Source organism: Manduca sexta, unplaced genomic scaffold (genome assembly GCF_014839805.1).
Source record: "Manduca sexta isolate Smith_Timp_Sample1 unplaced genomic scaffold, JHU_Msex_v1.0 HiC_scaffold_1650, whole genome shotgun sequence".
In the NCBI taxonomy this organism is placed as follows: domain Eukaryota; kingdom Metazoa; phylum Arthropoda; class Insecta; order Lepidoptera; family Sphingidae; genus Manduca; species Manduca sexta.
In genome coordinates, this window is record NW_023592536.1 from 4,644 (window position 1) to 23,926 (window position 19,283).

The 19,283-nt window shown below is 34.7% G+C and overlaps 3 protein-coding genes across 6 annotated transcripts; 1 reads left to right on the forward strand and 2 right to left on the reverse strand.

Moving 5' to 3' along the window:
- The first annotated feature begins 1,070 nt into the window (after positions 1–1,070).
- LOC119191561 (histone-lysine N-methyltransferase 2D-like) lies at positions 1,071–11,709 on the forward strand. 3 transcript variants are annotated; one of them, XM_037445450.1, is made up of 7 exons: positions 1,071–1,282; positions 2,335–2,461; positions 7,365–7,490; positions 7,698–8,012; positions 8,451–8,562; positions 8,652–8,724; positions 8,815–11,709. In XM_037445450.1, the coding sequence occupies exons 1-7, from the start codon at positions 1,250–1,252 to the stop codon at positions 9,181–9,183; spliced, it is 1,155 nt and encodes a 384-aa protein (XP_037301347.1). In that variant the 5' UTR covers positions 1,071–1,249; the 3' UTR covers positions 9,184–11,709. The 3 variants fall into 3 exon arrangements, with proteins under 3 accessions (XP_037301347.1, XP_037301348.1, XP_037301349.1); XM_037445451.1 differs by lacking the exon at positions 1,071–1,282 and adding an exon at positions 1,290–1,371; XM_037445452.1 differs by lacking the exon at positions 1,071–1,282 and adding an exon at positions 1,459–1,548.
- A 116-nt stretch (positions 11,710–11,825) lies between these two features.
- Positions 11,826–14,176, reverse strand: LOC119191562 (tetraspanin-9-like). Its single transcript, XM_037445454.1, has 4 exons — positions 13,655–14,176; positions 13,126–13,308; positions 12,492–12,692; positions 11,826–12,313 (listed from the first exon to the last, which is right to left on the reverse strand). The coding sequence occupies exons 1-4, from the start codon at positions 13,718–13,720 to the stop codon at positions 11,999–12,001; spliced, it is 765 nt and encodes a 254-aa protein (XP_037301351.1). The 5' UTR covers positions 13,721–14,176; the 3' UTR covers positions 11,826–11,998.
- Positions 14,177–14,991: 815 nt separating this feature from the next.
- Positions 14,992–17,579, reverse strand: LOC115445835 (elongator complex protein 4). 2 transcript variants are annotated; one of them, XM_037445453.1, is made up of 7 exons: positions 17,525–17,579; positions 17,148–17,183; positions 16,959–17,074; positions 16,376–16,625; positions 15,893–16,152; positions 15,571–15,805; positions 14,992–15,177 (listed from the first exon to the last, which is right to left on the reverse strand). In XM_037445453.1, the coding sequence occupies exons 1-7, from the start codon at positions 17,562–17,564 to the stop codon at positions 15,083–15,085; spliced, it is 1,032 nt and encodes a 343-aa protein (XP_037301350.1). In that variant the 5' UTR covers positions 17,565–17,579; the 3' UTR covers positions 14,992–15,082. The 2 variants fall into 2 exon arrangements, with proteins under 2 accessions (XP_037301350.1, XP_030028158.1); XM_030172298.2 differs by lacking the exon at positions 17,525–17,579 and adding an exon at positions 17,257–17,523.
- Between the last annotated feature and the right edge of the window lie 1,704 nt (positions 17,580–19,283).

Below are 19,283 nucleotides of genomic sequence, written 5' to 3' on the forward strand. Positions count from 1 at the left end.
AATCTTTTAGGATATTTGTGATATTATTCTCGACTATTCAGATTAGTATTTGTCTGTACCAATACCAATAAATCGTACAATTTTAAAAGGAGTGTAAAAATATGGGTTTATAGCAAAAGCTAAAAAAACATATTGATTATTTTACGTACACATCTTTACATTTACAACAAATGAATGTCGACTTGATTCAAATAACGGTAAAATTTCGTTCCATCTAACTGCCTAAGATTTATAAGCGAATGAGTCCAAACAGGATTGCTAGCTATTTAAGTTACCGAGATCCAGTTACTTTTCCCTTTCGCCATCATCAGGCCGAGGTCATGTCATCAAATTGTCCTAGCAAGAGTCAAGACAAGACCAAAACGAACCGTAGGTGACCTGCTTACATCTTTGTTTACTTCTTGAAGGTAGATTAGTTGAGAATTGAGTGTGATTTTTGCTGTCCAAAACATATTCGATTTTATGAAGTAATGCGATCGCTACATCGTTTTATAATACATCTATCATACATATGTATAATGTGTAAGATTAAAGTATTGTTGTGCCAGTATATTCGATTCATTTTGGTGCAGGTTTCATAAACCTAACAGCATATTATTATTGCGCTCCTTTTTTGATAAAAAAAAGGCTCGGGTGACTCTAAAGACGATTTAAAGGGTGATAAGAGGTGCCGTTAGATCTCGTTCAACAATAGCAGGTATACGGCTTAACGGGTTAGCACGTTATTTAGGTCGCACAGCCTCATGGGAAACGAACAACTATTCATCGACGAGCTATGTTTGCAAAGAAAAACATCTTGGGGCGTTAAGTGATAATTAATTATGTTACACTAGAATATATTATGTATTATGTAATCAAGTTTCTAAGCCAGTACAGCGAAGTCGTACAATTAATGTTTGTTATTACTTTGTAATCTTGAGAAATCCTTGAGGTTTAGAGGCAATCATTACATATTATTGGCATAAGCAACAAGTACGATCATCGCACAGAGACAAAACGGCTTCTTCGGTTGCTATTGGTTCGCCTATGTGTAGTAGCATTCATCGGTTAGTGTAACGTGTGCATTACATTGATAGAGTGTAACAAAATCGCGGGTGTACGCAGACCGGTGCGTGGTCGTTTGTGTTCGGAACAGGTTTGTGTCGTCGAGTCGCCGACAGTCGCACCGGAGTGATGATGTGTTCACCTCGCCGCGGTCCGAATGGCATCTGTCACCTCTTTATGTCGTCACAAATACACCTAATGATCGATGGATGGCTACACCGCTAATCGATACTTCAATGTGTGTATTTCTGTTGGCTATAAAACCTCAATAAAATAATGCCGAATTGTCCCAGCTAATGCATTCATCGTTAGTGAATCTTCTCATTGGTTAGTAACCTGTTCGGTTGCTTTATATGCAAATATAAGTGGGTATGTGATAATTGCTTATCGGATTAACAATGACGAGTATTACGAGTCAAATGCCCATATTGAATCAATTGTAAAATTTTTAATACGCAATCAAACTAATCGTGGAATTGTAGTTTGTATTACGTTACGTAGTAGGTAGGTATATCGTAATGATATTATCAAAGATATATAAAAATGTACGTGTAAGCGGTTATATAACGCCGACAACATTTTTGTTTTACGTAATTCTGTTCTTGCTCGATATTCGTAACTGCTTTTTAAAAAAATGTATAACGTCGCATCTGTATTATGTGTTCTTGTACGCAATTATACTTTTAAATTACGTACGTAATCAAATATTTTCCTATTATATAGAATAATATTACGTTACTTCTCGGCACTTGATAAATTTTATCTAGTATATGTTTTCCTAATTTTCATTTTGATCCTGTTTTCTTGCCATCATAAAGTTATTCTTAAATAGTCTTTCTTACAACGTATTGTTCTTGTTGAAAAGGAGTCCGAGGGGCGCCCCAAAGAATATAATACATCATCTAAATGTTTGAGATTTTCGTTGACTTGAAATGGCGTCGCCTATAATATAAATTCTTCATTTCAGAGTTAGTTATTAGCAAAATCAATGAATTTGTTTTATACTTAAATTAAATCAAATACGTAACTATTAGTATGATGAATTCCTGTTTTTGCCGGAACAACTGTTGTAACTGACATATTTTTTTTTAAGTTTAGAATCAGCCTCTCACGCCGTCACGTCATTTCTAAAGTATGGTGTAATAATCGTGAATGTTTGTAAATAGTTTATAGTAGCCAATTCGCAACAATAAATGCCTTTTTCTATGTATGTGTTGTGGTCCAGTATAAATCGAAATAACACAATTTTTTGACCTTGATGTATTCTTCTGACCATATTAATGACAACAGGTGTCAGCGGCGCAGCACATGCAGGTGAGCGGGTCGGGGGGCGGCGGACATGTGTCGGTAGCGGCCCAGCAGGGCATGTACGCCAGTTTCCAGCACCAGGGCACGCCTTCTCCTCAGCATCACCAAGGTAATGTACCTACAATACATAAATTAAAAATAATCCTACAGATGACAACGTTAGTGTAAATATTGTGCCACAAGTTAGTATACACCAAGATAAAAGAAATGTAAAATACTTACAAATTTTCATATCCAAGTAGGTGTGTCGATTGTTATATAATATTATGTACACCTGAATAAATGTTACATATTTTATTATATAAGTATTAGCTTTTGTTCGTGGCTTCACCGTCGTGAGAGATTTTTCGGGTATAAAAATAGCGCTATATATTTTCCCAGGACAGAAAGTATCCTATGTCTTTTCCAGGGTCTCAAACTGTCTTCATACCAAGTTCAATCGAAATCCGTTAGGCAGTTTTTGAGTTTATCGTGCTCACACAGGCAGACAGGTGCAGCGGGGGACTTGAAATTGTTGCAACATTTTTCGTTAATGCTCCGCTCCTATTGATGATAGCGCGATGTTATATAGCCCATAGCCCACCTTGATAAATGGGCTATCCAACTCTAAAAGATTTTTTTAAATAACACCAGTAGTAGTTAGCGCGTTCAAACAAACAATCTTTTCAGTTTTATATAATAGTATAGGTAGATTTTATCTTTTAAAAACGTAGGACACGTTACTGACGGCATGGTCGTATTACCGGGCACGAAAATATTATATTTTTTCTCTTATATTAAACAAAATTCGTAAGAACTTATTAATTTTCATCCATTGGAGTTTCTTTTTATGAGGCGTTAGTATAACACGGCAAAGTACTTGTTACTGAGTCAAACGATCCGATGCCACGATAATATACCTAATAATTTAAAACTTGCCGTATTTTACCTTATTGATTAAATAACGTTTACCTATTTAATGGAGCATTACTTCATCAAGGTGAAAACAAACGAATATTTTCTGCTATTAGAAGAAACAGGTTGGATTACTGATCACGTTTAACGATAGCCACGAATCTTAGCCATTTGTTAACTTGATTGAATGGCAAAGATCATGGCCAATTAATGTTTTTCCAGCGTAAGTGATGATTTTACGATTTTTCTGTAAAACAATGAATAAGGCAAAACAAGTAAAATAAATACATTTAGTTTTTACTTGTCGTTTTGCAGCGCTTTTGTAGCTGGAATCCGTAGTTACCGGAACCGAAGCCCCCCTACGTTACGTTACGTCATTGGAATACAATTTCTAGTAAGCGTGTACTCTATACCTCCTGGTCGGTGCGCCCATGGGTTAGCTACCTGCCGACGTGATGTTTGTTTGTTCACATTATCTTTCAAAAGCAACATAACAACTAAGAAATGGCTTATGTTTTATTTTTAATATAACTTTCGCAGTGTGTAAATCCCTCACCTATACGAAACCAAAAATAACTTATTTTACGTAATAATCACTAATTATAAAGTTTTTTTAGTGAATGTGAAAACAAATGTGTCAAAGATATTTCAATACACGTGTATCGCTTTCTCAAACACATCGACTGCAGTCACGCTAATGATACGCCAAAATGATGATTCAATTCCGGCCGGTTATTTATAAACGATAACTCGTTGAATGGATTGATAAATCATTTCAATAAACACACTGATATAATTTAAAGCTAACAAACAGTTATCAAAGAATTCTAATACAATTATGTCTGATTATAATAATAATAAAAGAAATAAGCTTTGTTTATTTTCCATGCACATGCGCCGTGGATGAAATATTCACATTCATATGTACTAGTTAGGAGTAATAGAGGATACAGAGTCGACGTTAGTTCGAAATAAAATTATTCCAATATCATCTTTGTACGGTTGCATTAAGTGATATGGCACGCGTTTAACATAAATTGGTTGTCGCTGTTGCTACAGTGTGTTTAGAGTGGATATGGGTAGGCGGGGAGCGCGGGGCCGTGCGGGCCGCGGCCGAGGTTGACGATCTGCGAGAATGCGCCAAGTCGCGCACCTCGGATGAGGATCACATTAGATTGACGTGTTTATTGCGCCTACTTACATCTCACTCGAGCTCCTTCCAACAATCACACACTGTGTTTACTAATAAAATATATTTTTGCATTGAATACATAACTTACCTACTTATATTTAAGGTTTTGAACATTGTTTTGATCCTATAGCATGTATGTATACAAATTGTACAATAAAATATGTAACCGACTTCAAAAACGACTATGAACTAAAAAAAATTGCTATATACTGGTTACCAATTTTGGACTCGGTACCTAATTAAAATCTAGGTAAGCCAGATAACTGAATTCTGAGGTGGCACTCATAAAAAAAACACGTCGCATTGAGAAGCTCCTCCTTTTTTTGTAGTCGGTTAAAATACCTGAAACTATGGATCACGATGACGGAAGTTTGTAGAGCCATCGCAAGAATTTTATTATATGGCCGGAAAAAATGGATATCTACATTTTAGAATTATTTAACATTAATTAAAGTAACACAATTGGATGTTGTTTTACTGGATTTCCAACAACTGCCTACGTATTATTATTGCAAACTGAACAGTATAGCGAATATCTACAGGTAAGTATTTAAGTATGTAAATACGCGAATTTTACAAAATTATTATAAGTAAGAAATTAATTTCATCGAGATATTTATATTTTATAATCCTGCAAATACTTAAAACTTAAAAAACGAAACTAGGTTATAAGCTATGCAAATTATGAATCAAATTAATATAAAAAACCAGTATAAAATACCATAGAGCATGCCAGTATCTCCGAAACTCTATTTAGACTACATATTTAATGATAATTTCCATGAAGCATCGGAATGTTTGCCGGCAAACATGACAGCTACATGACATTTACGTGTGTCACGGGAATATAACCTTATATACTACATAATAAGGTGACACGCGTAATGCCATGTAGCTGTCATGTTTGCCGGCAAACATTCCGATGTTAAGTGTAAGATAAATTTAGGGCTTAAAATTATGTTCTGTTATTTTGTGTATTACAATGTAGTGTTAGAAAAAAAAACATACTGACTTTTTACATGGCCTTTAAAAACCGCGCTAAACGACATGCTTTCACTAGCAATCGATTTCGCACTGAAGATAATGTTAACTTTGCGCTATCAAGTATGTACTATTGGCACGCATGTGATATTTAATAAAATATTGTTTGTAAAAGTTATATTGTTAAATATTAATTTCCACGCTTGTAGTTTACGTGCGGTTTAGTTTTCTTTGTTCGGGTACCTACATATTAAATTCGTGTTTGCTGAGCGTCTAGGAATATAATACGTACATTCAATACTCACTAGTGACAACGACGTAATAGACGGTATCGCTAAATATATTATTTATATTAAAATAAATTAAAATTTTATATTTTTTTGGACGAAATAAGTATATAAAATTATTGATCAATATTGATGTCTAATTTTATATTTCTCAGGACGGCTAGCGCAATACCATCAGAATTTTCTAAATTAAAGTTCTGAGTTGTATTAGTACTGTTTATGAGCCAGCTAGCCCTTGCCTTAACGTTGCATTATCTACCCGAAACTAAATCGGGACATTTTTTGGAAGAGTAAGGATCCATGAAATAAATCGAGGAGCATTATTTAGTGGGCCAACAAACATACCTGCGTAGTAGTCACCGTGTATTCAGGAGTATGTTTCCACTTTACTGACTACTCTCTAAACGTAATACTGGCACATTTTGGAAGTGAACCAGGGCGACTGGGACTGACGTCCTAAGTCGGTAGCATCAGAAAGTCTTTATTGCACGTGTCCCAACCGACATCTATATTATTATATGTATTAAATTTCAAGTACATACCGTAAGTACGGAGTAGGTACACATGTGCTATTGTTTAGCATATTATCTTATCTAACCCATGCCCTGGTAACTTCGAACTAATTATTTTTTTTTAGAATAAGCGCCATCTCTCCCCTATACATGGCACTAATTTCTTAATATCTTTTCTCAGTGTGACTAGTTCATTATATGTTAGTTTTAGTACGTATAAATTTTGATAATTCTGGTATTTTTTTATTTAAGCTAGAACTAAACAAGCAGTTATGCTTTAAAAATAAATTTTATTACTTCCTATAAAAGTTATCTACAATACTTATAATTTTAAAATAAATTTGGACGAATAGCAATATTTTTAGTATTTTATAGTAGTTTACTGCTAACAAACAATAGCAACTTCTAGTAAACGTCATAAGATATTTTTCTGTCGGTAAATTTGTATACTCGTGCGCATTTTCTTGTGATTTTTGTTTTTTGTTGTATATTTACGTTGAATTGAGCTTCAGTTCTTCCGTATTTAAGAAATACCTATTGACTGTGTTAGTGTAAGTGTTAGTGACATACATTAGATAGGCTCTCTATAAGAAATTGAACTATTTATATCAGTGTAGTGTTGTTTGTAAAACATTTTACATAATGTCCCGGAACATCAGACAATGTATTAATAAATGTGTAAAAGAAATAAATTAGTTTAAAATATACTATTGTATTATTTATCTTTGAATTGGGTCAAACCATTACATTTCGACCCATACGTAGAACAAAGTTTATCTGCAAAACACTGATTCTGACACTTAATAAAACAAATTCCTAATTTGTTGTTTACATAACAGCATATTATATTCCAAAAATTGTTACTAAGAACCAGTGTTTTACAATTACGACTTTTTCTACCGATGGGTCGACATAGAATTAAATATATTATTTTGAAAGTTAGAAACCTATATATGCATATACATGCATAGGTATATTTATTTTATTTCCCTGTATGGCGTCCAGATGTCGCTCAACGTTATGAAATTTCAAACTGAGAGTTGCCAGTCTATTTCCAGTATTATATATTAGTCTATGATCTAACCGTGATGTAATTTAAAGACGCACTTTTTTCGGTGGGATAAACCCGAGGTTACGTTGTTCCAGGGACCGGATGTGACACATATTCCGTATCGCAGTCGCAGAGCATCAACTTCTCGCAGGCGATGCGGGCGCGGCCCGCCGGCGCGCCGCAGCAGCAAGCGGCCGCCGCGCCGGGACAGCCACCGCTGGGTATGAATGAATTTTTATATTTCGTTCAAATGTGATATCAATTTCTGGGTATAATGTGGATTTTGTCAATTCTAGATTACTTTTGTAACTATGATAACAAATTTCATTATAATTGGCCAAGATTGGATTTAAATGTCGCTGTTGTAGTTAAATAGGATAACACAAAAAAGAAAAAAAGGAATTTACACCAATAATCATAACTCATAGGAGTGGCAGCTGCAGGCATATCGCGCGAGCAGCAAGCAAAGATGCTGCAGCAACAACAGCAACAGATGCTGCGCGCACAGCAGCAACACTTGCGCCCGCCGCCGCCAGAGTACAAGGCGCGCTTCGTGGGCGCTTCGCCCGTACCCGGCGTGGGGAACGTGGGGGGCATGGGCCCCGGCGTCACAGCAAGGCGACCCCCCGCCGCGCAGCCACGGCCTTTCCCGCAACACGCCCGGCAATACTCACCGGAGTGGCGCCATGTTCTCATGCAGCAACAAGCTGCTTCTAGGCAGCAGTTCCCACATCATCATCAAGGTTGGAATTTTTACTTATATTTATCTTGGCATATTATATCACATTTATACACCGCTGTACATAGAATACACGGAACATAAGTGAAGCGTAGTGAGTAGCAGCTATTTAGTTAGTCAGTGACTATCTAAATTACCTATAGCATATGGATGCTTACGACATCGCGTCATAAATGAATTATTTTACATTTATCTTTATGTATCGCGTGTTTTTCAGTCATAGTAATGATGATATTTTATTTTTTCTAAAATGGTAAAGGTATACACTAAATCTGCTGGTGGTACGATTTATTCTGTATATGCTCGGTTAGGGACCATCGCCATATCCCAAGGGATATAAAAGTCAATGTTTACATTTTTATGCAGGTTGATGATGGATATTAATATAGGATCTGTATAGCTTGAATCAGGACGAGTCTATATAAATTTCTTGATTGTGAAGGTTTTGGCATGACCACAATGGGCGGAGGCATGACACAGCAACAACAACAGCAAATGCAGTTGCAGCAAGTGCGACTTCAGCAACAGCATTTAATGCAGCATCAACAACAAAGGTAATTTATATTCAATTTATCTCACACACAATTTTTCCTGCGTTAGTATGTTCTTTTTGTTCAGAAGTTTAATATCTTTATATTTCAAGGTCATCGAATCAACAGACACCAATGTCACACCTAATTATGCAGCAAAATCAAATGATGAGTGTACAAGGACAAGTAAGTGTATAGCTTTGTTTACATTTAAGTTTTTCTTGTTTATGAACCTATATATACAGTAGGTAAACATGGTATGATATTATTTTTCAGATACCGAATATTCACATGAGTCAATCACAAAGCATGTCAATGCAGCCGGGTGGCATGGGTGGCATGGCCTCTCACCAAGGCAGCCCCATGCAGAACACTTCCATGCAAGGCCAGACCGGTCCCATACATGCCCAAAACAGTTCCATGCAAAATTCCATGATGTCGCAAAATGGGCCCATGCAGACACAGAACAGTAATGGGTCGCAACACTCGTTCCCGTCACTCCATAATCCGTCTTCCTTCGCGGGACAAACTGCAGACTTTAACCTGGACTTCCTCGACAACATGCCTTCCACGGACGCTAGCAACCTCACCGCGCAGGAGCTACTCAACTCCTTAGATAATTCATTTTTGAATGACATTCTTTAAAGTAGTCATAAATTTAACTTACCAGATGCGAATTTCTAATAACTATTTGTGCTTGTTAATTGACCTGTCGTGTAGTCAATTATACTTCTACGTGGGCAAAGGGTTGAAATTTGAATTTTCAACTGAAACAAACTTATGACCAATGTAAAATAACTATGACCAAAGTTTTCAAACAGAATTTAACAGGGCCAGTTTTTGGCTAGCGGCATAATTATAATTATATGCGTTAGTTACGGAATCCTTTTGAAGTCTCTTAATGTTTTGGACCACATTGTTTGTAGACTGTTTATTGTCAAAATATCCATTTCGTAGTGTTTATAGTTTTTACTACTGTTAATTATTCTTTGTAAATATTTTAATATTTTTTTGTAATATGGTAGGATCAGTTAGAGTGAAATATCGAGTCTCGAGGATATCCATAAAGCTGACATTCTATTTTCTTCTATTATAACGTAATTTTTAATTTAGCTGAAAGTAGGCTAAAGTATATTTATTGCAGATTATATTGTAGCTAATATGATGTAATTGAAGAGAAGCACAAAAGACATTTCATATTTTTATTTACTCGTTAGTAAATTTATTTATGCAAACATTCAAATTGGGGCAATATGTTTTCGCATTTGTACAGTATTGATTTTTGGTGTAGTAACTTATTTATTATCTTTACATACGTCAATCATCGCATGTTTTTCACGCAGATTTATTATTTTTATGTAATCCGTATAATCTAGTGGTTAACCGCATTAGTGTTTGGTGCATAACTCGACTGCTGATAGCCAATGCGCATACAATATGATCTTGTATGTATTTCGACATAAAAAAAACAATGTTATCGAGAGGTGGACTTCGAACTAAGTGGCTGAATAGAATCGTATTTCTCTAATCTGACCAGGGACATGACTATAATGTTGTGGGTCGGGACAAATTTATTCGGATGGACCCTTTTTATGTGATGGAAATCCAGTTAACAGATATCTTCCCAGTGCCTGGACACGAGCGGGGGGAAGGAAGGTGGTTACATTATTATAGCTGAGTGATCCGACACATGAATGAATAAACATCCGTCACCGTTTAGAATCTGTATGTCATAGAAAGTCGCTGTCACCCTGGGTCATCATTGGTTTATGCCATTTTTCTCGTCCTACCACCTTATTGTTATGCCACTGAATCTGACGATGTCAATACTGCATAACAATCGTATTGAAATCTCCACGCCTACCTGCCTATATTCTTATATATCAATACAAGAAAGAAGAAAATTTGTACCTCTTTTTAAGCACTACGCGAATAGGAGTGGGAGATTTACCCCCTTATTCATAGACGTTTTTTATCGAACGACCAAGTAAAGCTGTGATAACAAGTCTGTTTCTCAATGTTGACGGCATGGCAGTCTTCTCAGTGCGTAGACATATGGCCGTTGTGATTGGCTAATATTGAGATACAACAATAATAGCCAATCACAACGGCCCTATGTCTATTTCTCAGTGCCGTTGGGCACTGAGAAACAAGCTTGTTATCACAGCTTTACTTCGTCCTTAGATAAAAAACGTTTATGAATAAGGGGGTTAGTGATTAAAGTTCATATAGAGGAGTATGGAAAAATAAAATTTATAAAAATGACGCGTAATCAAATATATTAAATTCGACGGTCGAACCTCAAACCACTCATCTACTTCCTAAAGCGGTCGAGTTATGTGTCGATACACGTGGAATAACGTAAACTGGATTGATCTTTATGATCCGTTGCAAGTTATTTTCAACAGAACCAAATAGTGTTGCAGGCGAGGTTAAATGTCGGCCCAGTCAGCTCTTTCAGTGAGAGAGATGTTTGGTGTAAGAAAGTTTATTAGTGTAGATGTAGTATGGGAGCTACGAGTGACGCTGGTATCCGCCTGGGAATAATCCGATCTTTTTTATTTTATTGTAGTTCAACTGTGTTTTAAGTAGGGATATATTGAAATCATTCCTGTACCTAAGATAAATAGTAGATTATACTGTGATGTTGGTCTCAATGGTCAATAGGTAATATAGCATCAATTATATTATTATAAATAGATTGTCGTTATTGTTAAGGATCTCATTGTATCATTTTAGTTTGAGGGATTCTGGAGTAAATAGGCTGTTGGTTTCATTTTAGTATGTTTTTTACGAATATGTGATGTTAATTTCATTTGAGGAACACGTTTTTGACTTATGTATTTTAGGTATCGACCTATATATTTCCATATACACAAATTCGTACATAGTTCTTAAATTTGTAAATAATTTACAGAATAGTTGTTAAACAACTTTAAGGTGTTCTGGATAATTTTATTGTACTAATATGTAGTGAATCCGATGTGAACATAATGTAATATGTTTGTTTATACTTTACGAAAAGTTTTGCTCTCTTGTATGACACCTAAACAATTATTGTAAATGATAGGAACATTCCAGAACCATTGTTAACAATGTTTTAACTTTAGGACCAATTTTTGAATGTTCTTTTGAAAATAATATTGCATATTAAACATGGAGTTTAATTTCTTGGATCCTTTTATTTATCAAATAACAATATTCAGTCATGTGTTTCTTAAGATTACAGAAAAATAAAACCGACGGAGTAAACACTTCAGAGAATAAGCAATTAGCGAGGATGTCTATAAATAGCATACAATGGGCGTACGTTATGGCACGAGTGCAGTCAATATACATTGCTTTACATAACATTGGAAACATAGTATCACCACATAATCGAGTCCGCCTGGTGTCTATACAGACAGTCGGAAAACTTCTCCAGTTTTCTCTCTAAAGCATTTATCTCCGCTGCTAATTCTCATACCATCTCATTCGGCCTGTTCGAGAATATCCACGGGTTGCGCACTCTGGGACTGTAAAAGTTGTTGGGCTGAATGTACTTCGCCGTTATGGGTTCGTCGTGAGCTCCATTATCGTACATATTTTCATTCATTTTATTGTCTGAGCGCTTGAATGTTATGGAATGGACGACTTGTCTCGTTTTCCTAATACGTATGCAAGAAAATACGGTGCTCAGCAAGATTCCGATTTTGATTAAAGCAAATATAAATGCGCTCAACATCAATGCCAAATACTGTTGTTGGTACCAATCTTCTAATTTCCCCAAGCATCCCTGTAACAAAGTCGTAAACTGACCATCATATTGCTACGTGAAGAGCATTAAATAATATTGTCCAATACCATCAGAACCAAATGTGATTTTACAAGTCATTTACAGTAAAACTTGTGCAAAACTAAAAAATTTTAGACATTCATTTTTAATCATTATGGTAATCTGTAATCTTACTCACAGGCACGTATCTGTATGTGGGATTTGGCTGAATGTCTTGACAACGGGAAGCGTTGAGCGGCATCGGGTTGAGATACGAGATGTTTTGCTCGTCTTGTACGCAGCAGCTTAGCGGCACCGACATACCCCGGGGACCTAACCTTCGAAGCTGCCAGATGGACATGTCATAGTTCCTGGCGTCTGTAATCCCACAGCATCTCAACTGAAAGCCACAAAAATACTAAGAATAAGGTTGCATGTTCCCTGATATAATATTGAATATTCAGTGCAGGAGAGTTTAAATAAGTTTCCCATTGGAATATCCAATAAGACAACCTACCAAGCGTAAAAACACAGTTGGATTTTGTAATTATCTCAAATACTGGCAACCCTGTAGGCCATATAGCGTGTAACCATATTGTTTTAGACGATAGACATTCGATTTGCTTTAATAAGTTCGAAAAGGCTATTGCATTAATCTATTTGAAAGTTTCATCCCTGAATTAAAAAAATACTAGAGTTCATTAGTAAATTATAGTCTTTATCATAGTATCTTCCGGTATACGCAAGTACTTTAGAACTTAATGTCGGCAACGCTGGATGTACCTACAAACGTTTACACAAAAATCTAACATTTCTTAATATAATCTTAATACCTCTGTTTGTGCAAGGTCCACAGACGCCGTGAACTGTTCATAGTCAGGTACAGCGTAATAGGTTTGCAATGCACCGACAGCGCCGCCGCGGGCGTTCTGCAGTCCGAGACAACGAGGCCAAATTGCCGCTATTATACCGCCGGCGCATTCGCACAGCAACAGCGACAGAACCACCAGGAAATACTGGAATGCAATACGTTAGACGTGCTATTATTCAATTCTCACTTTCCTTCATCAGTACATTTCCTATTCGTAACTTTATTCCGCATTCAATTTCGCGCAATCAAAAAATGAATAAAATAATTATTTTGCTATTATTGTATAAGAGAAAAACAGCCGTTTAGGGACATGGTTTACTGTCATTATTTCCATCTACCAACGCACAAACTTGTAAAAATACAGTCATTATATTTTTGTCAAACATACGTGTCAGGGAATATTCGCAGTAGGTACGTAAATATCGCACTTCTTTATTTGAAGAAGTATTTACTGTATTTTCCTAAGTTAGTAATAATGAAATCGAACTTACTATTGTCAGGATTACATATCCCGGTATATACGCAGCCCAACATCCAAGAGCGCCGGTTGCACACATCACAAGGCCCGCAGCCAATAAAGCTAAGGCTAGGTAGTAAAATGGCGGGTGCGTTAAACTTCCTTCAGGCGTCGCTAGTAATCTTGATAGAAGGATTCTTTTTGAATCGCATAGTAGCAGGAATCCACACACTACTTCGAGGAAACCACATGTCTAAAATTGTGACGAAAGAGGCATCAGGTAAGAGTAGTGTATTGTTTAAATCTAGTTGAATAACACGACGGTGGATGGTGCTAACATATCACAAAATACCGCAGTAAGCCCCTACCCAGATAACGTACCCAAATATACTCTAAGTTATGAAATATATTCTTTATTTTATGTACTTAACTTTTCAATTATAAAGTGAAATACTTACAAAAAACACTGCGTTAAAACAACCAAACACCACTTTAGCACTCGAACCAGTTCTGCACATTTTTAATTTCAATATTTTGCTCCCAATCATATGAACAATTTTAATAAAAAACTGAGAGTGACCGATCAGAGCGCAACGCTTTTATTAATGTGTGAATAGACGATGGCATGAAAACATTCGTTCGTTTTAGGGAGATACGCTCTGCTGGGCAGGTGGGGTGACTAATAATTAAGGTAGTTTTGTTTAAAATTAACGCACCAGGTATTGGTTTGTATTACAAATGCTTTATTTGAAGTGGATATGAATATAAAGTTGGTACTCTGCATAGAGATTTTATCGTTTTGGATATCAACGAAGTTACAACATGTTGAATGATACCAGCGCTGTTTAAATATGAGCGTTAATTTTAAATTAAGTAGGGCTTTTTAACTCATTTAAGGACATGCTAGATGATATAATAGAACCTTATTACATATAATAGAGTAGTGGTTTACTTGAAAGTACAATTCAATTTAAATTTGGGATATTGAACACCAAAATTTGGTATATACTGTATAAGGTAAGTTGATAAAAAAGGCTTATAAAACATTTTATATAAGTACTTAATGAGAGAATTATATTCTTCCATCGGAAAAAAAGCAATGTTTCTATATACAATGTAATACTTATGGAGATTCTGATACGTCATTACGCCGTTTATGACGAAATTAACGAATTTGACTTTCTTCAAATTGTTACTGGCAACTTATGTTACATCTAATATAAGTAGATCAAAACTTGTTTACTAACTTTAATATTTAACTAAGGATTAACAAATTACCCCAACCATTATATAAAATCTGTTAAACTGTAAAAAACTGTTAAAAAAATATAATGTACTATTGTTTGTTATCCCTAATAAATGAAAAAAATCTTTATACAAAAATATAGATCATAACAAAATTAATTTATTTAGTATTCCCAGCAAAGATGCTGTAGGCACAGTATAATCAAATGCTAAAAGATTAAAAGTCTATTTGGCTCTTCTTAAAACCACCACAATTAACAGATGGGACGGCTGTAATATCATCTTGTTCTCTTTCACTTGTTTCTTCCAGCTCTGAAATACAACATAAAATTTTAATGAAATGCAGTACTACTAGATAGCTTTTATTTTCTAGTTCTGTTAACTATTCTAGGGCATATTAATTAGCAATAAAATTTGCATAAAGAACTTTTTACTTATAATTGTTTTTTAGCACTTGTATTAATAAATGAATAAATCATGCCCTGATGGTAGGTTATAGCGGATAACCAATGCTTTAAAAGTGTCACATATAAACAATGGTATATAGTATAGATATATAGGTACAATAGAAGTCAAAAAATTATTCAAATACTGAAATAGCAATTGAATATATTAACACATTTGGCATAGTATGGAAATCAGACTAAAAACTTAAGCTGGCTATTGACATCATAGGTATGATAAATGCACACAAATTTTTGTTACCTGGAGGAATATGCAGTTTTTGTATAAGAAACTTCTTCCTTTTCAACTTAAACGCAAGATCGAGACTTGGAGGTATGAAAGGCACTAGTGAATATAATGAGGAGAGTTTTGTTATGTGGAACAATCCATGATAGTCTTTGTACACAGGATTTGTTTCACGACTTGATCCTGCAAATGATTCAATTCTGACTGCATTATCCACTGAATATAGAACTCTTCTCATAATGTGGTCATCCTGGAAATAAGTTTATTTGTATGTTATATAAATTTAATAAATTATACACAAATATTTGATTGTAAATCTCTTCTACCATATACTTACATCAAACAAATGTGCAGGTATAGTAACAAATGCAATGGCATTAGTATCTCTCAGAATAACTCTTAAACAATACATGAACTTTATTAAATCTTGCCCGTAAGTACTTGCATTTATATTTTGTTCACTGTCCATAGACATCCAAATAGGTGAACCAAGTGAATGTATACTTATGCGAAGCATATTTTTCTTTTTGAATTCCTCTTTTGAGACATTATCCCTTATTGTACAAAGAAGTTTATGATACATGTTATTTCTAAATCCTGCAAATGAATAATTATTATTTAAAAAACTTATGCTTCATCAAAAATGTGCTTATGAATAAATTAAATAACTTTTGGACATTGTTACTTATGTTTATGTAAGTTAACAGAAAATGAATGATAAACTTTAAAAGTGACTATTTCTATAATAACAAAGAGAACAACCACCATCATTTCCTCCAGAGGACATAATTCAATTATCAATAAAAGATCTTGTATATACCTTCAACATTTTCCTGATCAGATTCTAATTGGCAATATGTGATATTACTATTTTTGATAGTGTCGGCATCTATGTGCTTGCTCAAATCAAAATGATGTCCAAAATTGGTGTTGCTGCCGAATGACGACTCAACTTGTCTAAGACCTTCGTATCTCCATGCTATCTTCATTTTGTCTGTATTGGGCTGGATGGGTTCATTGGTAATGTCATCGTCAGGAGGTGCGGCACATGGTTGAGGCAGTTCTTTTACCTGAAAAGTTTACTTTGATATAACTACAGCTAGGAATTAAATAACATCATATATCATTATAATTGGCTAATTAAGAGTTAAGAACTGACAGCTTGCTGTTTGTTCAGCTTTGTTTATCTGACAGCCAACTAGATTCAAGTTGTATCTCAATATTAGCCAATCTCAACGGGCTTATGTCTACACACTGCGAAGGTTGCCATTATGTCACCACTGAGAAACAGACTTGTTATCACAGTAATGATCCATCCTTAGACAAATAATGTCTATGAAGGAGGGGTTTAGTATATACTAAAGTAGATACTTTTTTGAATAACATCCAGTCAAAATACTTACAATTTCAAGACCTTCATCATCTGCAGATGCTATTAATAGTGCATGATTACTTGCAATACCTTCAGCTAAGAAATATTTAACTAGGATTCTACTATAGTTGCCCAATACATCTTCCTCTAAAATAAATTATGAATTATTGTATAACTAATATATTGTTTCGACTTAAAGACAGTAAAATTTTGTACTTACCCACAACAAAGACGCTACCTGATGGTAAACCGCCACCTGAAAACAAAAACAAGATAGAATTTTGGCAACGTTGACTGTAATTTTTCAAAGATAAGTATGTGATATACACCTATCACATGGTCTAAAGAAGGTATTCCTGATGAAGTATAAGCTAAATTATTTTTTATCTTGGTCCCGTTGATTGTAGCACGTATATCACTGATTTTTTGGAAGCTATACATAGTGAGTGATGTTTATATTGTGTTTCTAATACTATATTCGTCACTGATCATAATATACACTTAAAAATGGTATTGTAATGTATTTGCTGTCACATTCATAATAATTAATGGAAATACGCTTAATTTCTAATTGATAAAAAAAATCTTTGCACACACATGTAGTGCTGTTTTGACAGTTCACAGTAGTGAAGAGCATAGAGTAAAATGTAAATATAGATGGGTGTAGAGTAATTAAACTACGTAATAAAAGGCAGAGCTCACACACAAACACATACATGAATACAGTATAGATAAGATTTTCTACCAATGTTACGGATAAAAAGTGGGCTGCCAACTTACTATAAAGCTGCTCGTCTCTAGGGACATTCTATTCGATCGTAAAATGATTATCGATAAAAATTACTGACCATAAATCTTACCCAGGTAAAAAATAATGTTTTTATTTGAGTAAAATAAAAACATAATGTAAAACGTCTACAATTTTAAATTATTCCCTTTATGTAATAAAAAAAATATTATTACAAAATATTTATTTCCAATTTTATATAGAATTTCAACAGTATTAAGGTCAGTCGGGGGAAGTGCGCCATAAAATTTTCATAGCTGGATTCAATGCAAAATAATTTCTTTTTGTGCTGACTTAAGAATGTAATTTTATTAATTTAAGAATATTTGGTATTTTGTGATAACAACCTATAGCCATTCAAGGAAATTGGACCATAAATTAATAATATTTTGCTCAAAGTAAAAAATGGTAGTAGGCGCACTTGCCTCCGGAAATTGGGTAAGTGCGCCTGTGTAAAAAAAAAACGCCAATATGAAACATTATAAAGAAAACACTCATTTTAGTCCATAGACAAATAAGTTTTACTAGCATTGCTCTTGGATAATTTTTAATCACTCAATATTATAACAAACTATGGCTGTCAAATCAAATTCGGGGTAAGTGCGCTATATATATGTAAATCAGGGCTTCAAAACATTTTAGATTTTTTTTTGCTATATAAAATTTTTGCTATATTAGAGTTTTGTGTGCGGATATGTTGGAATAAAAAAATGGTAAAATCCATTTTATTTCTAAAAACTAAAAAAATCTTACAAAAATGTAGGAATTAACAGTTTTGAATGCGTTATAACTCAATTACTTAGAATTTGGCCAGATGACATTTGATATGTTTTAGCTGCATTATATCCAGATAACGCGCCTGATCGAACAGTTGCAACCTATTCACGTAAGGTTGCTCTAGACCAAGGTATTTCAGTTTTTTTTTTGTAGAAGCGAATTAACTAATACGCCCTTTTATTTAAGTCGGCTCCAAACAAAATACCTTGAGTAAAAAAATTCTGCTGTTAAGTATAACATTTTAATAATAACAATTCATATTAGTAAAACTTATTCTCAAAAACGGTTGGTTATATATGGATCAGGGGCAAGTGCGCCATACGACTATTAACTGTGGCGCACTTGCCCTACTCGACAATTTTTAGGTACAATCGGCCAAGTTCGTGCTAGTACACTTCCAAATACATTTTGCTTGACCGGTCTAATGTCCCGAGATATTTAGACACGCCCCTGTCTCATATTTCACCAATTACGACAGTTTTGGAGATGTGCGAAAGGAACAGCAGATAACTCTTATTATTTACTATAGTTGTATTTTACTGATTGACGACGCGCACGCAACGATTGAGTAACATTTTGCTCACAATTATTTTTTCGTTTACGGCCATCGATATCTTGCCACTACGTAGACTTATGTTCGTTTACTGGAAGCTTGCCTACTTAGTCGCCTACCTGTCCTGTGACTACTGCACCATGGATTATATATTCCGTGAATTAAATCTTACGGTAAGTAAATCAGTCATACTATACTCGATAAATATTTTAATATAAATTTTAACTAGTAGACGTTAA

What these genes read in the sequence shown, in the direction of transcription:
- LOC119191562 (XM_037445454.1), bottom strand. Translation starts at nt 13,720, where the DNA reads ATGTGTGCAACCGGCGCTCTTGGATGTTGGGCTGCGTATATACCGGGA. An exon ending in GATATGTAATCCTGACAATA is followed by an intron (nt 13,309 to 13,654) that starts GTAAGTTCGATT and finishes ATTGCATTCCAG; the next exon opens with TATTTCCTGGTGGTTCTGTC. An exon ending in TGGACCTTGCACAAACAGAG is followed by an intron (nt 12,693 to 13,125) that starts GTATTAAGATTA and finishes TGTGGCTTTCAG; the next exon opens with TTGAGATGCTGTGGGATTAC.
- LOC115445835 (XM_030172298.2), bottom strand. Translation starts at nt 17,368, where the DNA reads ATGTATAGCTTCCAAAAAATCAGTGATATACGTGCTACAATCAACGGG. An exon ending in AGGTAGCGTCTTTGTTGTGG is followed by an intron (nt 17,075 to 17,147) that starts GTAAGTACAAAA and finishes AATTTATTTTAG; the next exon opens with AGGAAGATGTATTGGGCAAC. An exon ending in TACCTGCACATTTGTTTGAT is followed by an intron (nt 15,806 to 15,892) that starts GTAAGTATATGG and finishes ACTTATTTCCAG; the next exon opens with GATGACCACATTATGAGAAG.
- LOC119191561 (XM_037445450.1), top strand. Translation starts at nt 1,250, where the DNA reads ATGGATGGCTACACCGCTAATCGATACTTCAAT. An exon ending in ATGCAGCATCAACAACAAAG is followed by an intron (nt 8,563 to 8,651) that starts GTAATTTATATT and finishes TTATATTTCAAG; the next exon opens with GTCATCGAATCAACAGACAC. An exon ending in TGATGAGTGTACAAGGACAA is followed by an intron (nt 8,725 to 8,814) that starts GTAAGTGTATAG and finishes ATTATTTTTCAG; the next exon opens with ATACCGAATATTCACATGAG.